At 44.4% G+C, this 15,247-nt stretch overlaps 1 protein-coding gene across 1 annotated transcript in view; it reads left to right on the top strand.

The window, feature by feature from the left end:
• LOC308408707 (TBC1 domain family member 2A-like) overlaps positions 1 to 12,076 on the top strand; it is a gene marked incomplete at its 3' end in the record, with an annotated part of 32,524 nt that extends 20,448 nt beyond the window's left edge. Inside the window, exons 9-18 of the mRNA XM_080901091.1 lie at positions 371 to 499; positions 695 to 805; positions 933 to 1,105; positions 1,283 to 1,394; positions 9,636 to 9,836; positions 9,947 to 10,134; positions 10,222 to 10,342; positions 10,427 to 10,612; positions 11,237 to 11,358; positions 11,875 to 12,076. Of these exons, the coding sequence (XP_080757217.1) occupies positions 371 to 499; positions 695 to 805; positions 933 to 1,105; positions 1,283 to 1,394; positions 9,636 to 9,836; positions 9,947 to 10,134; positions 10,222 to 10,342; positions 10,427 to 10,612; positions 11,237 to 11,358; positions 11,875 to 12,076 (1,545 nt within the window). The remainder of the gene's footprint in view (positions 1 to 370; positions 500 to 694; positions 806 to 932; positions 1,106 to 1,282; positions 1,395 to 9,635; positions 9,837 to 9,946; positions 10,135 to 10,221; positions 10,343 to 10,426; positions 10,613 to 11,236; positions 11,359 to 11,874) is intronic.
• Between the last annotated feature and the right edge of the window lie 3,171 nt (positions 12,077 to 15,247).

Raw genomic sequence — 15,247 nt, 5'->3', positions numbered from 1 at the left:
TTCTGTTTTATGTGTGGCGTGCATTATGACCATATAGCTCAATCAACTGCTCCACCCAGTGGTCACGTATCGTATCTAGGCAGTAACTGGCTCTGTGACTCAGCTTCTTCTTCCTGCCTGAACCAAAACAGGACGCACCCACGCAACATGAGAACGGCTGAAATGAAGTTGAACGATTCTTTATTCTAGTTTTGTGTTGTTGAATCACCGCCTGCAGCTGGCAGACAAATAGAAAGTGCTTAGAGTTACAAGCACTTCTACTTGAGTAAATGTACTCATTTACTTTTTCTTGCTTCCTGTGAGCTTTGTGTGACAGTAAAACATGAAGTCTATCTGCAGCTGTACTCACTGTGCGACTGTTTCCTGTCAGGTGATCATAAAGCTGTCCGATCAGGTGACAGCGTGTCTGTCAGAACCGCGGCGCCCCGACTCGTCCTCTGCCGGCCGCATCAACTCTCAGACTCTCAGACAGCTTCGGCAGGAGAACAACAACCTCAAGGTGAAGCACAGTGATAACTTACAGCGAATTACAGTTTTACTTGAAGGTACAGAGTGTAAGTGATTGTGTTTTAAAGAAAGTTTAAAAACCTTCCAATATGAGCTGAAGCTATCAACAGTAAAGAAACAGCCGATATTACGTTACTGAGTCTAAAACCTCTTAAACCTCCCAGGTTGTCTGTGTTTGTGTCTGCAGGATGACATCGAGGCATATAAGACTCAGAACAAGTTTCTGAACTCTGAGATCTACCAGCTGACCAAACTGTGGAGGAAAAGCTCAGAGCAGGAGAAAACCCTGATGGTGAAGGTCGGTCTGATGCCATTTCTGTTCATTTAAACACTCCACCACCACACAGAGCTGCTATGGGCCAGCTACAGCCCACAGCCTACAGCACAGTGATTAATGCCTTTTCCTGCCCTCTGATTGGCTGCAGTGTGCTTTCCTGGAGGCCACTAACTGTCAGGTGGAGAGCCGTTACCTGGGAGTCCTGCGGAGGCTGCAGGAGATCAAATCTCTGCATCCGGCCCAGCGGGAGGCCGTGCAGAAAATGATCGAGGACGCTCTGAAGGGAGAGCTGAAGAGAGTCACGAAGCTCAGTGTGCACAGGTACGAGCACCTGAACAGCAGGGTAGACAAAATAACAGACACAACCTGCTTCTTTCTCATTCAAGAGTCACTTGACATGACAATTAAAAACTCAGAAGAAGAAACTCTAAATAGATCAAATTTTTCACTGTTTACTCCAGACCTGATGAATGTGTTAAACATCTGCTGTGTCCTCAGGGATCATGATGAGTACGGCTTTAAGATCATCCCAGACTACGAGGTAGAGGACATGAAGCTGTTGGCAAAGATCCAGGCACTGGAGATTCGCTCCCACAACCTGCTGCACCAGGTCCGAGAAATCAAAGCTTACAGCCGCTCATCCGGGGGAGGTTAAATAAACTCAGTGCGACACCCCCCCAGCAGGCTAGCAGGGCCTGCTGTCACTAATCAGGGCTAAAAAATAAATAAATCAGCCCAAACCTTCTTTCAGCTGCTCCCTTTAAGGGGGTTGCCAGAGCCAATCATCTGTCTCCACCTGTCTGTAATGCGGTTAAAGGACCAGGGCGCCTGACTGCAGCCTCATAGACAATGAGCTATCAGAATAAGGTTCGACTGTGGAGCCTGAGGGGGTGTGAATAAAACACAGGAAATCAAAGTTGAGCTCAAAATATATATATATATATATATATATATATTGTGAGGGACCAAGCAGCCAAAGCAAAGAGGACACAGGCAAAAAAATATCTTCAAAAAGGGTTTTCTTTATTTTAACCCTCAAAAAGTCCAAAATTCAAAACCATACTTAGCAGGCCCATAAAACAGGTCAACTAAATATAACTCTACAAAAAGTAATTTCCAGAAACTTAAACAAAACAAAGTGAGACACAACTTAACTCACAAACTGACCTAATTAAAAAGACACATGAGGGTAGCTTTTATAATGATTTGGCCAAACCATTTGAACACAATAGGGGGGAAAACAAAAACACACACTAATATTAACTAAGCACAGAATAACCTAACTAAGCCTAAAACACCCCTGCTCCTGGTAAGCCCATGGTTGGTCCTGCTGAGCAGGCATTTTGTCCCCAGAGTCCTCAGCCACGCCTTTTGCCCAGACAGGAAACAGCCACCGCCCAAACCCAGGTAACTCAAAGAAAGAGAAACATAATATAACAAAACATTTTAGAAAAACCACACAATGTTACTATGTGCGCGCCTCATAATACCAGTGTTAGGTTTAACCAAATGATTAATGAAGAAAACTGCAAAGCAAACTAGTAAAGTGAAAAATGGACTAATTTACCCCTGTGTGGCTGATGCCATCACATATATATATATATAATGTTTGTTATGAGAAATGTATAGACGGATGTACAAAAAAAAAAAAAGAATATGCATATATATCACAACCAAAAATAATGTTGACAATACAAAACAGCTTATTAGGTTCCAAAAGGAGGTTGAATGAGGTGTAGTCCAGTATGTGATTTATTTTAGTTCCATGGACCTGTGATAGGTCATGTGTCAACAGTTTGATTCAGTGATTCAGTCCATAGGTTCACAATTCCTACCGCAACGTAGCGGTGGTCGGGTGGCTCGCCATCTTGCGCTGATCAGGGCTGATCGCGGGAGAAAAAAAAAAAAACCTGACCTAAACAAGGTCAAAAACATAAATTATCATTCACAGAAGAAAATGAAACAGAATTCTACTGCTGTGACAAAATAAATACATATATCCATAAATAACAAAGACAAGTAATTAATGCCATGTTCCACACAACAATCAACAAACCATCATCTCTTATAATGAATTTCATTCAAAATACTATTATAGAAAAACATTCTCATGGGTCCCATCAAAGTATATCAGCCATAAAGCTAATAAACATTATCCAAAGTTAATCAAATATATTTACAAAACTCATTTAATCACAGGTGTTGCGCAACAGATTCAATAATCTAAATGGAATTTACCTCAATGCAAAATCTCATAGGCCGCTTTGGCATTTCATCAGAAAAGTAACAAAAAACATCCAAAACGGACAAAACTACAAAAATCAAATCACTCGTTCAACTCTAGATACGTTAAGTCAACATTCGGCCATAATGGAATAAACAAAAACAACAATATTCAATAAATAAAACTAGTAATTGCACTTACTGTCGCTAGCCTAGCATTAGCTTACCGGCGTTTTAGGATGTGCGATCGCGGCTCCGCATTTTCATTAATTGTGACAAAACAAACAAATAACTCACCGTTGAGTCGATTGTGAGGTAGTGTAAAGATGAATGAATCGGCCGGGTTATTGCACGCTGTCAACTGGTCTGTAGTGTAAAATTTGTCGATATCTGACAAGTACGCCAACCACAGGGACAACAGCAGCCAGAGGAGCAGGGACATGCAGCTGATTGACCCGGAACTTATACAGGGTTCATTCCCGCCACAATTAAGGGACTGGCGGAAGTGGGGTCAGAAGTTACCGTGGTTACATTCTCCCCCCCCAATCTCATGGACGTCCTCGTACATGGACTAGGCTGGCACCGAATGACTGGTTGGCTGAGGTGTGAAGGCATCGTCTCCTCTTCTTCATCGTCTTGAAGAGCGAAGGAGAAGACAGAACTTAACCCATGCAGAAAGGTCTGAACGCTCTTTAACAGAAGCTTACCAGGCTTGATGTATTGCAGCCGATCAGGAGGATTCCTGGCGCGGGTTGAATGCCTCAAGAGTGGTTCTGCCTCAGGACTGAGAGGCTCTGATTCAGTAGGTGAGTGTTGTGACAAGTTACCTCTGGATGCTTCCGAATCAGAAGACAGACTTTCTTCATTGTGAGAAGTTTCTGCAAGATCAACTGGCTCAAAGCCAGCTTCCAAGGTTCCGTTAGCAATAACTTGTTCCTCTTCAACAGGTACAGGTTCCTCTGGGAGAATAGCATTCTCTTACTCTGTAGCCAATACTACGGGGACATCTGGCTGGTTGATAAGTGGAACAGGTTGCGGAGTATTGGGTAAGTCAATGGTTGTTGTGAAGGTGACCGGTTCAGCAGAGAAAGGAACAGGTAGGTATGAGACGAGTTCCTCTTCGTCATTGTCATCAGCATCATCAGCACGTACAGGAGACACGGGTAAGACAAGCATTTTTCTCTTCTGCTTAGTAAGCCTTTCCTTTTCAGAAGGTGGTAAATACCCACAGGGCAATAGGAGGTCTCGATGTAAAGTTCTCAGGGGCTTGTCTTGGCCTTCGGGTCGAACTGTATACACAGGAAGAGTGCCGGCTTTCTTCACTACAATGTACACAGATGACTCCCATTTATCTGCAAGCTTGTGTTTGCCTCTTAGCCGCACGTTCCTCACAAGAACTCTGTCTCCAACATTCAGCTGTGATGCAGTGGCATTTTTATCAAATCTGTTTTTGTTACGTTTCATCACCTTTTCAGAGTTTTCGATGGCCAGCTTGTAACTTTCTTCTAGGTGGGACTTTAGTTTTTCCACATATTGTCTGTGGGATGTTGATCCTTCTTTGGCAAGGGGTAGTCCAAAGGCCAAGTCCACCGGTAAGCGAGGTTGGCGGCCAAACATAAGCTCATATGGTGAGAAACCTGTAACATCATTTCTTGTGCAATTGTATGCATGCACCAGGGGTTTTGCGAAATCTTTCCAATGGGATTTCTGTTGAGCTGTGAGTGTTCCTAGCATATCCAGTAATGTTCGGTTAAACCGTTCAACAGGATTGCTTCTTGGATGGTATGGAGTGGTTCTTATTTTGTGGATCCCAGCCATTTCACAAAGCTCTCGGATGATTCTGGATTCAAAGTCAGGGCCTTGGTCACTGTGCAAGCGTTCTGGGATACCATAATGCACAAGAAAGTTGTCCCATAAACATTTGGCAACAGTCCTGGCTTTCTGATTTGGTGTTGGCACAGCAATGGCATATTTTGTGAAATGGTCAGTTATGACAAGTATGTCTTTGACTCCACGATCTGGTTCCACAGAGAGAAAATCCACACACACCAGTTCCATGGGATGAGAGGTGCGGCTCGTTCAGATAGAGATTTGCATCTCACGCATCTTTCACAGTGTCTTATTTTATTGACCACATCACTCGTCATTTTAGGCCAATAAAACCGGGAACGGACCAAGTCCAGCGTTCTGTCAATTCCCATGTGACCCATTTGATCATGTAGGTGGTGTAGTACAACTGGTCGATATTCCTCGGGTAGCACTAGCTGGTATGTGAAGTCACTTCCCACTCGTCTCTTCCTGACGAGAAGGGTGTTATGGAGCTCCAGTTTATTTACTTCTCGCAGTAATAGAGGTAGATCGGGAAGTTCTTCCCTCAGGAATGGTGGTGGTGACTCTCCTTGCTCATCCTGAGCTATGACATGCCGGATGACAGGGTCAAGGCGTTGTTTGGCTGCAAGGTCAGCTGTTGAGATTTGGGGGAGTACCATGGAGGTGAACTGGATGTCATCCGTGAAACTGTCAGGCAGACTGTTGACATTGACAGACATGGATAACACCAGAGCAAGATCAGGATCAGTGCTTGAACTGTACACCAGATGACAGTCACAAACTGCTTTGATGGTATGCTGGTCAATAGAGACATGATCTGGTTCATTGAGATGTCGCCATGCAGATCTCCAGATTCGCTCACGTTCTTTCTGTGACAGAGGATCATCAGACAGTTCACCATGAGGTCGGCGAGACAAACCATCAGCATCCGAGTTCTGCTTTCCTGCTCTGTAGATTAATTTGAAGGTGAAAGTGGACAAAGCTGAAAGCCATCTGTAACCGGTAGCATCAAGTTTTGCTGATGATAAGAGGTATGTTAATGGGTTGCTGTCTGTCACAACTGTAAACTGAGCACCATAAAGATAGTCGTGGAATTTTTCAGTCACCGCCCATTTCAAAGCAAGAAACTCCAATTTGTGGGCGGGATACTTTGACTCACTCCGGGAAAGACCTCTGCTGGCATATGCTACGACTCTGTTTTTTCCATCCTGCTCTTGATACAGCACCGCACCAAGACCTGTGGCACTGGCATCAGTGTGGAGTGTGTATGGTTTCCGGGGATCAGCAAATGCCAGAACTGGCGCAGAAGTAAGTTTGTCAATAATGGACTCAAAAGCTTGTTGACACATTTGCGCCCATCGTCCTCCAAATGGCTCTTTGGGGTTGAGGTAATTCTCTGGCTTTGCAGTTCGTCTCAGTTTCCTCTGGGAAGGTGGATAACCAGCAGTGAGATCATGCAACGGCTTGACAATGGCCGAATATCCCTGGACAAAACGTCTGTAGTACCCAGCAAAACCAAGGAAAGATCTTAATTCCTTCAAGTTTTTTGGCACTGGCCAAGAAGTGAGTGTGGAACTCTTGTCCGGATCAGTTTCAACACCAGCCTGGGACACTACATGGCCCAGATACTTCACAGATGTCTGGAAGAACATGCATTTCTCAAGTGAAAGCTTCAAGCCAAACTCTTTGAGTCTGGTGAGAACTTTCAGCAGGCGAGCTTCATGTTCCTCAAGAGTTGGTGCAAAAACAATGAGATCGTCAATGAAAACCAGGACTTCTTTTAGATTTAATTCTCCCATGCATCAGCCGTTGGAATGTGCTTGGTGCATTGGTAATCCCTTGTGGCATCCGATTAAATTCCCAAAATCCTAATGGGCAGACAAAGGCAGTCTTTGTCTTATCCTTCTCCTCCATTTCAATTTGGTAGTAACCTGACTTGCGGTCTAGCACCGTGAACCACTTTGATCCTACAAGTGCGGAGAAGATGTCTTCCAGTTTAGGCAGAGCATAAGCATCTTTGATTGTTTGCAGATTGAGTTTGCGGTAGTCAATACAAAGACGTACACTCCCGTTCTTTTTGCGTGCAACCACAATTGGAGAGGCAAATGGTGAGTCGGATTCTCTGATAATGCCAGAGTCAAGAAGTTCTTGCAGGTGTTTCCTGACAGCATCAAGATCTTGAGGGTGAATTGGTCGGGGTCTTTGCTTGAAAGGAGTTGGATCGGACAATTTGATTTGGTGTTTAACTTTGTCGGTCCTGCCGAAATCCAGATCGTGTTTGGCAAATACTTCAGGAATACTGTTGAGTTTTTGAACAATGCGTTCTTTCCAGTCTGGAGTTAAAGGGGAATCTCCAAAGTTGTATTGTGGTTGAGATGGAGGTAACGACTCTATAGACTGGTCTGAATACTGGATATGTTGCTCTTTGGAAATGACTTCCTGGAAGGCACTGATTTCTGCAATAATAGCTCGAGCTGGAATGTGGATTTCGTGGTCAGACTCATTACTCACTACAACAGGCAGAAAACATGGCTGATGTTTAGGTAAGTCCACAAGGCAGGTTTTTACTAGGAGTCCACCAGGCAGAGAACTGGAGGTGGGGTGTTCCAGAATAACTGCTTTCTCACCTTGGAATAGCCTTGTGACCAGGCATCCCTCAAGGACAGTGGTTTGGCCGGCAGTAATGGTATGTGGTTGGTCTGACTTCAAGGAGCATACTGGTCATTCGAATTCTGGACGTGGCGACACTGGAGGATTTTATAAACTGCAATGTAACCGGAACCAGTTGGCAGGAATGACTGCTCAGAGAGGGTATCACAGTGTTTGCTGTACGCAACGTCAAGAGTGTTGGTACCAACAAGTATCATTGGGGGTGATTGCTGGACGTCAGGCACGACAAGAGCAAGTGTATCAACATTAATGGATGAACCAAGAAAATCAGCTGGGAACGTCATGTTAATCTCAATGTATCCCGGGTAAGGTACGGCTTGTCCATTTGCTCCTTCTACTTCCAACAGATCATTCAGTGGTTTGATTGGATGGTCTGAAAGATAGGTGTTATAGAAGGAATAAGGAATGGTAGTAACCTGAGAGCCAGAATCAAGAAGACAGTTGAAATGGTTGCCCTTGATTTGAATTTGTCCTGTGCTTTTGGTCCCCACAAGCCCTTTTGGCAGCAATGGAAATTTTTTGTGGTTTCTGGGACTGTTAGTGCACGCAGCTCCTGTGTGTCCCACCGCAGAAGCTCCTTCTACTTTAAAGATGAAGTATTTCTAGCGTCCCACTCTTGCTGTTTTTTCCTTAATTGGTTCTTTTTCTGTTCAACAAGACTGGAGTTTGCTCTGTTGTTGCAGGTGGAAGAAACATGGCCATCTTCTCCACAGTTAAGACAGTACCATGACTTGGGTTTGGTATTTGACTGAGGTGAAGAATGACTGGACTTGTTTTGTCATGGCTTAAACTTTGACTCGGTTGGACTTTTTCGGGACAAAAGTTGGGACATTTGCTGTTGGAGGGTTTGGAGTTGTTTTTTCATTTCTTTTAGCTCTTCATTGGCTGTAGAATGCCAACAAGAACAAGTGCTTTGGGATTGGATGTTGGCTTTTTGTTTTGATGAACCGATGTATTTTTTCATAAGTGACTCCTTAGCAATTTGTCTGTCTTCTTCTGTCCGTAACGACAACAATAAGTCAGAGAAAGGTGGTGGGTTGTCCTTTTGCCGTTCTAATTGTAACTTGGTTAGTATAGTGTTATCCCAACACCCACGACAAAACTGCTTCAGCAGATGTTTATTCATGTCAGCAGCTGCAAGTCCTCCTTGCTTTACAACACTGCTGAGGGTTAGCTGCAATCTTTGGAGGTAAGCGGATGGTCGTTCACCTGGATTTTGAAGAATATTTAAGTATTGAGCATACAATTCTTCACCATCTTGAACTGTTCCAAAAGCGGAGTCAAGTACACTTATTATGACTGAAGGCAATGTGTTGGGACTTAGACCTTTAACCAAATCAGCAGCAGGTGACAACAGGCTCTCTATAATACGTCTGGCGACGTATAGAGCTGACAAACTGGGGTCGGCAAGCAGTAGATCAATTTGGGAACGCCATGATTCAAAATCTGCTTCACTACTTGGCTTAGGAATCCTTCCTGAAAAAGCACGGAGACGTAGTGAAGTTGTGGTGCCTATGTCTGGGTTTCGGACCACATGCTCAACAACAACCCTTTGTATTTGTGGTGGGTTGAGATCATGGGCTGTGAGTTATACTCTTGGAGTTGGTCCAGTCTGGCTTTGACGCGGTCGTGCCCCTTGCTGGTCAGTGGAAACCTGTCCGGCAGGAGGTGAAGACCTCGTCGATTGTAAGGTAGTGTAAAGATGGATGAATCGGCCGGGTTATTGCACGCTGTCAACTGGTCTGTAGTGTAAAATTTGTCGATATCTGACAAGTACGCCAACCACAGGGACAACAGCAGCCAGAGGAGCAGGGACATGCAGCTGATTGACCCGGAACTTATACAGGGTTCATTCCCGCCACAATAAAGGGACGGGCGGAAGTGGGGTCAGAAGTTACCGTGGTTACATGTCCCCTATTAAAGATTTAGTCTTTATAGTCATAATCAACATTATTTTGTATGTTTAATGCTATTTATTAATTATGTTTTATATTATTTGCCCATCATGTCCTGTTCAGAGCCGACCGACAGTCCAAAACCGGAAAGCAGTTTCCTACAAAGAAACTTTTTCCAGTTTTGATCAAGAGCTACGATGTTCAGTAACTGGCGATCTCGTTTGTCCCTGTAGGAGTGTCTAGAGCACCCCCTGCTGAGCCGCTGGGCTCAGTACCTTGCAGGCAGGTCCAACGATGACTTCATCATCACACCTGAGCTCAAAATTCTGGTGCGTGAAGGCGTCCCTCGGGAGTATCGGCAGAGAGTGTGGCGCTGTTTGGTCCGAGCCAGAACTTTGACAAGCCAAGAGCGCCACCCGCAACGCTATCAGCAGGTACAGCTGTAGAGAGAGAGAGTGCTTTATCCGCACCTGAGCACAGGTGGCTCCTCCTTCTTCCTGTTGGGAATGCTGGCGAGCACTCAGTAATCCTGTTCTGTTTCCAGCTGTGTGAGAAGAGTCGGACAGCTCCTAATCCTGCCTCCAGGCAGGTCCAGCTGGACCTTCACCGAACCCTGACGACCAATCAGCACTTCTCTTCGCCGTCCAGCCCCGCCCTCCAGCAGCTCCGCCGCATCCTTCTGGCCTTCTCCTGGCATAACCCTGCCATTGGCTACTGCCAGGGACTAAACAGGTCAGAACAAAAATATAAATTTTATATCTGAGTTCTTATGTGGACCCGCCTTCCAGGCAGAACCTCACCTTCCATCAATGTCCACAGGTTAGCGGCCCTCGCTCTGCTGGTCCTCCAAAGTGAAGAAGATGCCTTCTGGTGTCTGGTGGCAGTGGTGGAAGCCATCATGCCTCAGGACTACTACACCAAGAATCTGGTGGCCTCTCAGGTCAGCAGACACACTCACCTGCTTGCCTGCTGTGATCTGTTTTAGTGATCAGTGAGGCTGATCTCTGTGAGTCTTTGTGCTCAGGCGGACCAGCGCGTGCTGAAGGACTTCATGGCGGAGAAGCTTCCTCGCCTGGCATCTCACTTTGAGGATCACAACATTGACGTCTCTCTGGTCACCTTCAACTGGTTCCTGGTGGTTTTTGTGGAGAGTCTGCCCAGCGACATCCTGATGCCTCTGTGGGACGCCTTCCTGTATGAGGGTACCAAGGTACCATACACCCGAACACACCATGACAGAAATGCAGACAACACTTGAATGCACCACAGTAGTGTCCATGGAAACAAAAATGATTTTGTTTTCACCTTTAGATGTCTTTATTTACATTTTAGGAGTAATAAGACATTGTTTACTAAGCATGGGGAACTGTCATGTGACATGAAATAGGAGTGGGAAAGCAGATCATTCTAGTAACGACCTCACAGTCTACCACAAGCAGCGTAAATCCAGACGATGAGCGGGACAATGGCTTTGGGCTTGTTTCTGCAATGTGACAAATGCAGCACAGCTTTTACATCGTTTGTCTCAGGAAATAAAATCACAGTTCAGACACAGAAATATATACCACACAGGGATAAATGCTGACAACAGCTTCAGCCACGTAGATCCAACCCAAAAGTTTAATTTAAACTTAAAGCTCAACTACCAAGTAAGTTAATATTATCTGGCAACTGAGGAACCAAGTGGCTTATTGGAAATCGATCAGAGCTGTAATGAGTAAAGGGCCCAACTGCACCACAACTGAAAGAGTAATTTTATGACTCACCTCCTCAAAGTTTCCAATTAATTGTGTGGCGTGAGTGTCCTGTTATGAAATGCGTGTCTGTGCTGCAGGTGATCTTCAGATACACTCTGGCTCTGTTCAAATACAAAGAGGACGACATCCTGAAGATTCACGACAGCGTGGAGATCTACCAGTACCTACGCTTCTTCACAAAGACCGTCTCCAATGCCAGGTACGCACTCGCCTCCACCCGCCTTAATCTACGAGCTGTTACACTCTCAGAAGTGTAGCGGATGTAGCTGTTGAATCTTTGAGCTTCAAACCCTTTTTACTGAAATTTTGTGAGAAGTTTAAATTTGCGAGTGAATGTGAGTATGAATGGTTGTCTGTCCTTGTGTGTTAGCCCTGCGACAGACTGGCGACCTGTCCAGGGTGTACCCCGCCTCTTGCCCTATGACAGCTGGGATACGCTCCAGCGCCCCCCGCGACCCTGAAAAGGATAAGCGGTAGCGAATGGATGGATGGATGGATGGAAGTTTAAATTTCCCTGATCACAGTAACAACGATTTAAAGATTTTTAAGTATCTGCAGCTCTCGGATACATGTGGTCCAGTCAGTCCAGTATTTCCTGCTCAAACTGCAGTACCTGAAGTATCAAGCAGCATAAAACAGAAACACTCAAGCTGATCAGTTTCCAGTTCCTCTGTGTTGGTGATCGAGTCCTTTCCACCTGCGTGTGTCCATGCAGGAAGCTGACCAGCATCGCCTTCAACGACATGAACCCATTCCCCAGCCGGCTGCTGAGGAACCGGCGAGTGCTCCACCTGGAGCGCCTGCAGGCGGAGCTGCGTGAGCTGGAGGAGCAGCAGAAGGAGTTCATCACCGAGAGCGTCGTACGGAAAGACAAAGAGCTCGACGTCATGGTGAGCGAGGACGACGAGGACCTCTGATCACACGGGACGCTTCAGCTGCTCACTTCGAGACGACGATGAGTTTTCCATGAGTTCAAGAGAATTTTACTAAACCGGCTGTTAACTGGTTTCCTTCACACCAAACACAGGATTGTGTCAGGTTCACCATCTCTACTAACACTACAAGGAAACAGACACATACAGATTTAACTGCATCACATCTCTGAAACAAGCTTGCAGTAAACAAATGTGTACTGTGTTCACGTGTGTAATAAGTCAGGCTGCAGAAATGTGCAGATGTATTTCAGTGAATTCATTTGGATTAATATGTGATAGCTTATTTATTTCATTGCATCTTTTGCTTTATACCTAAAAATGCGTGACATTTCTAAATGTAGTCACATCCCTATGAAACATGGTTGATTATCAGCTGTAGTCACAGCTGGTGATAAAGTAATTAAAATGTCCAGCTATTCAAAAATAGGGCATTCTGCACAATGAGTACTTTTTGGTACTTGATTTATATTTTGATGCTGATGCTTCAGGGCATTGTGCTGCATTGTCGACGCTCTCTGGGCTTCCGGTTAGAACGTCCTCACAGTATTTTATTTTGATCTGGTGTAAAGTGCATTGTGCAGAAATGACAGCATGATAGTCACATGATAAAACTGACTTTTCTTTTTTTTTAAAATTTTACTGGGTGTGCATCTTGTTCAAATGTCTTTTTCAGCATTTGTACATAAATATTCTGTATATAAATATTTGATTTTCATTTATTTTACAGAGTCCTTTATTTTGTTTCACAAATATGACATTCATGTCAAATGACATCTGCAGACTTTATAATGACCAGCAGGGGGCAGTGTATTGCAGTCTATCAGAACATTTACTGAGACCTGTTTCATGCACTAGTTTCATGTCTCATTGAATCCAACATGATGTTGATTTTGTAAATTAAGGTCACATCTTCATCACATCTAATTTCAAAACACTGATCAATTTTTTTAAAAAATGAATTCCATACCAATTGCAGGAATAAAATAGGAATAAATAACAAACGAGAAATACATACAAAACAAGAGAAAGGCACACATGAGAGAACAGGTCACATGACAGCACAGCATTATCTACCCACAATTTGAACTAAATAACAGATAGCACAGGCAATGAAAACAAACGGAAATCAGAATAAATTTAAAAACTTTTATTGATGTTAACTTGAAGTGCTGAATTAGCCCTGTTGTCAGTTCAAATCACTTCAATCTATAGCGCACTTTAAGGTCTTTAGACCTTAAAAAGTAATACACTGCAAGGTAAGCTTGCAGCATCTTACTTTAAGGTCAACTGTGAAACTTTGTGGAAAGCCTGAGACAAGTTGATGAGTCAGTGAAGCGCACTTCCTTCTGATGACGGCTATACTGAGGTGAGTTTTTAAGCATATCCTGAACTTTATTCATTATTAGACTTCTGACACCTGGCAAATAAACTCTCACGCGATATGAGAACATAACAGCAAAAAGCCAGTAGCTGGTACATGAATGGATAAAAATTGGATCCCTCAGGGAGGCGCCACCACTTGATCTTCTCCACCGTCGTGGTTGGTGTTCTTCGTCGTCGTTGGCCAAGGTTGAGTCGGAGATCCATCACAAGTAGCCGATGTTGAGGGCCAATATTGGTTGATGGTATGACTTTTACGTTCGTGACTAGGCTGAGATGGGGTCTTCGGACTAGCCAGTAGTCGATTTGGGTGTCTCTGCCGCCGCTGGAGTACGTGATGAGGTGTGCCGGCTTCTTTTTGAAGAAGGTGTTGGTCACGGCAAGATCGTGGGCCTCTGCGTAGTCCAGTACCCGGCAACCGTCGTCGTTTCTGGTCCCAAATCCTTGGCCGCCATGGAATCGGTGATATCCGTCTCTCCCCTTGCCTACATGTCCATTTAGGTCGCCGCCTACCGCCACGTGTTCCTCAGGGCTAATCGTTTGCAGGTGGTCGTCGAGGGCGCGCCAGAATTCTGTCTTCTCCTCGTCGGGGCAGTTGGTCTGTGGTGCATAGCAGGAGATAATCCGTAGGACGGTCGGGTCGGCGTCGATCTTCACTGACATGATGCGATCCGATATGCGGGTAACTTCGACCACGTTGTGCCGGAGCTTTATTATTAGACTTCTGACACCTGGCAAATAAACTCTCACGCGATATGAGAACATAACAGCAAAAAGCCAGTAGCTGGTACATGAATGGATAAAAATTGGATCCCTCTTAGATTGAATTGGTTGCCCTCTTATATTACGTTGTTTTGAACCTAACCGCATCCACTGAATTAATGCAGTTTTCAGGACAGTAAAAACAGAGAACTCTGATATACACAATTTCTGATTGCTGATAGTGTTTCTTAATGCAAAATGGGCTTCCATTTAAAATGCAATTGCTTTATGTTCGATCTTTAGTGAAGAAGGGTCATTTTTGATTCTGTGGACAAGGGATGCAAATGGAATGTGAAGGCAACAGGTAGTAGGGTGAATTAGGGTTTCGTGTGGTCTTCAGTGCATGAATTTTATTGCCACTTTATTTCAACTTTTTATTAATGTACTCAAAAGAAAAACAAGAACCACAAAGGAGATTCTTGTGATTCTTGTTTGTGCTATCTGTTTGTGAAAGAAAGCACATTTTACCACATCATACTGTGTTTGCTGCCATTTATTTTACTCGTCCTGCCTGAGTGTCTGGGCTGCGTTTGTCTGTGCACCTTTGTTCTGGCCTTCTGCTGATGGGTTTCACATGCTGGGCTTTCCCTCTTGGTCCACACCCAGCAGCCTGCTGCTGACCACACACAGCCTACAAACTGATCCATCCATGCATCCATCCATGCATACATGGCCTGGTTATTGTTGAGTTATCACCTGCAGCTCCTTGCTCATAACCAGGTAGATACTGGGCTGGGCCTGATCTCTGAGCTCAATAACAATGACAAAAATGCCAAACACTTTACTCTTCATGGTAAAAAATGTTTATAATACAGTAAAAACTGGATGTAGCCAAAATCAGTGTTTTATATACAGTGTAAGTGAACAACATTGCTACACTGCTGGTGTTTGATTGATAGAGGCTTTCTTTATAAGAACTATGATATCATTTCTTTTGCTGATTAACAGTTTTTATATAATTTTTATATCATTTATAGCTTTCAAGAAGCCAAAGATCACTGGACGAAAAGA

This window comes from Rhamphochromis sp. 'chilingali' (assembly GCF_963969265.1).
Source record: "Rhamphochromis sp. 'chilingali' genome assembly, chromosome: 13".
In the NCBI taxonomy this organism is placed as follows: domain Eukaryota; kingdom Metazoa; phylum Chordata; class Actinopteri; order Cichliformes; family Cichlidae; genus Rhamphochromis; species Rhamphochromis sp. 'chilingali'.
Note: the sequence above shows the minus strand (reverse complement) of the source record. Positions and strands in the feature narration are given on the sequence as shown.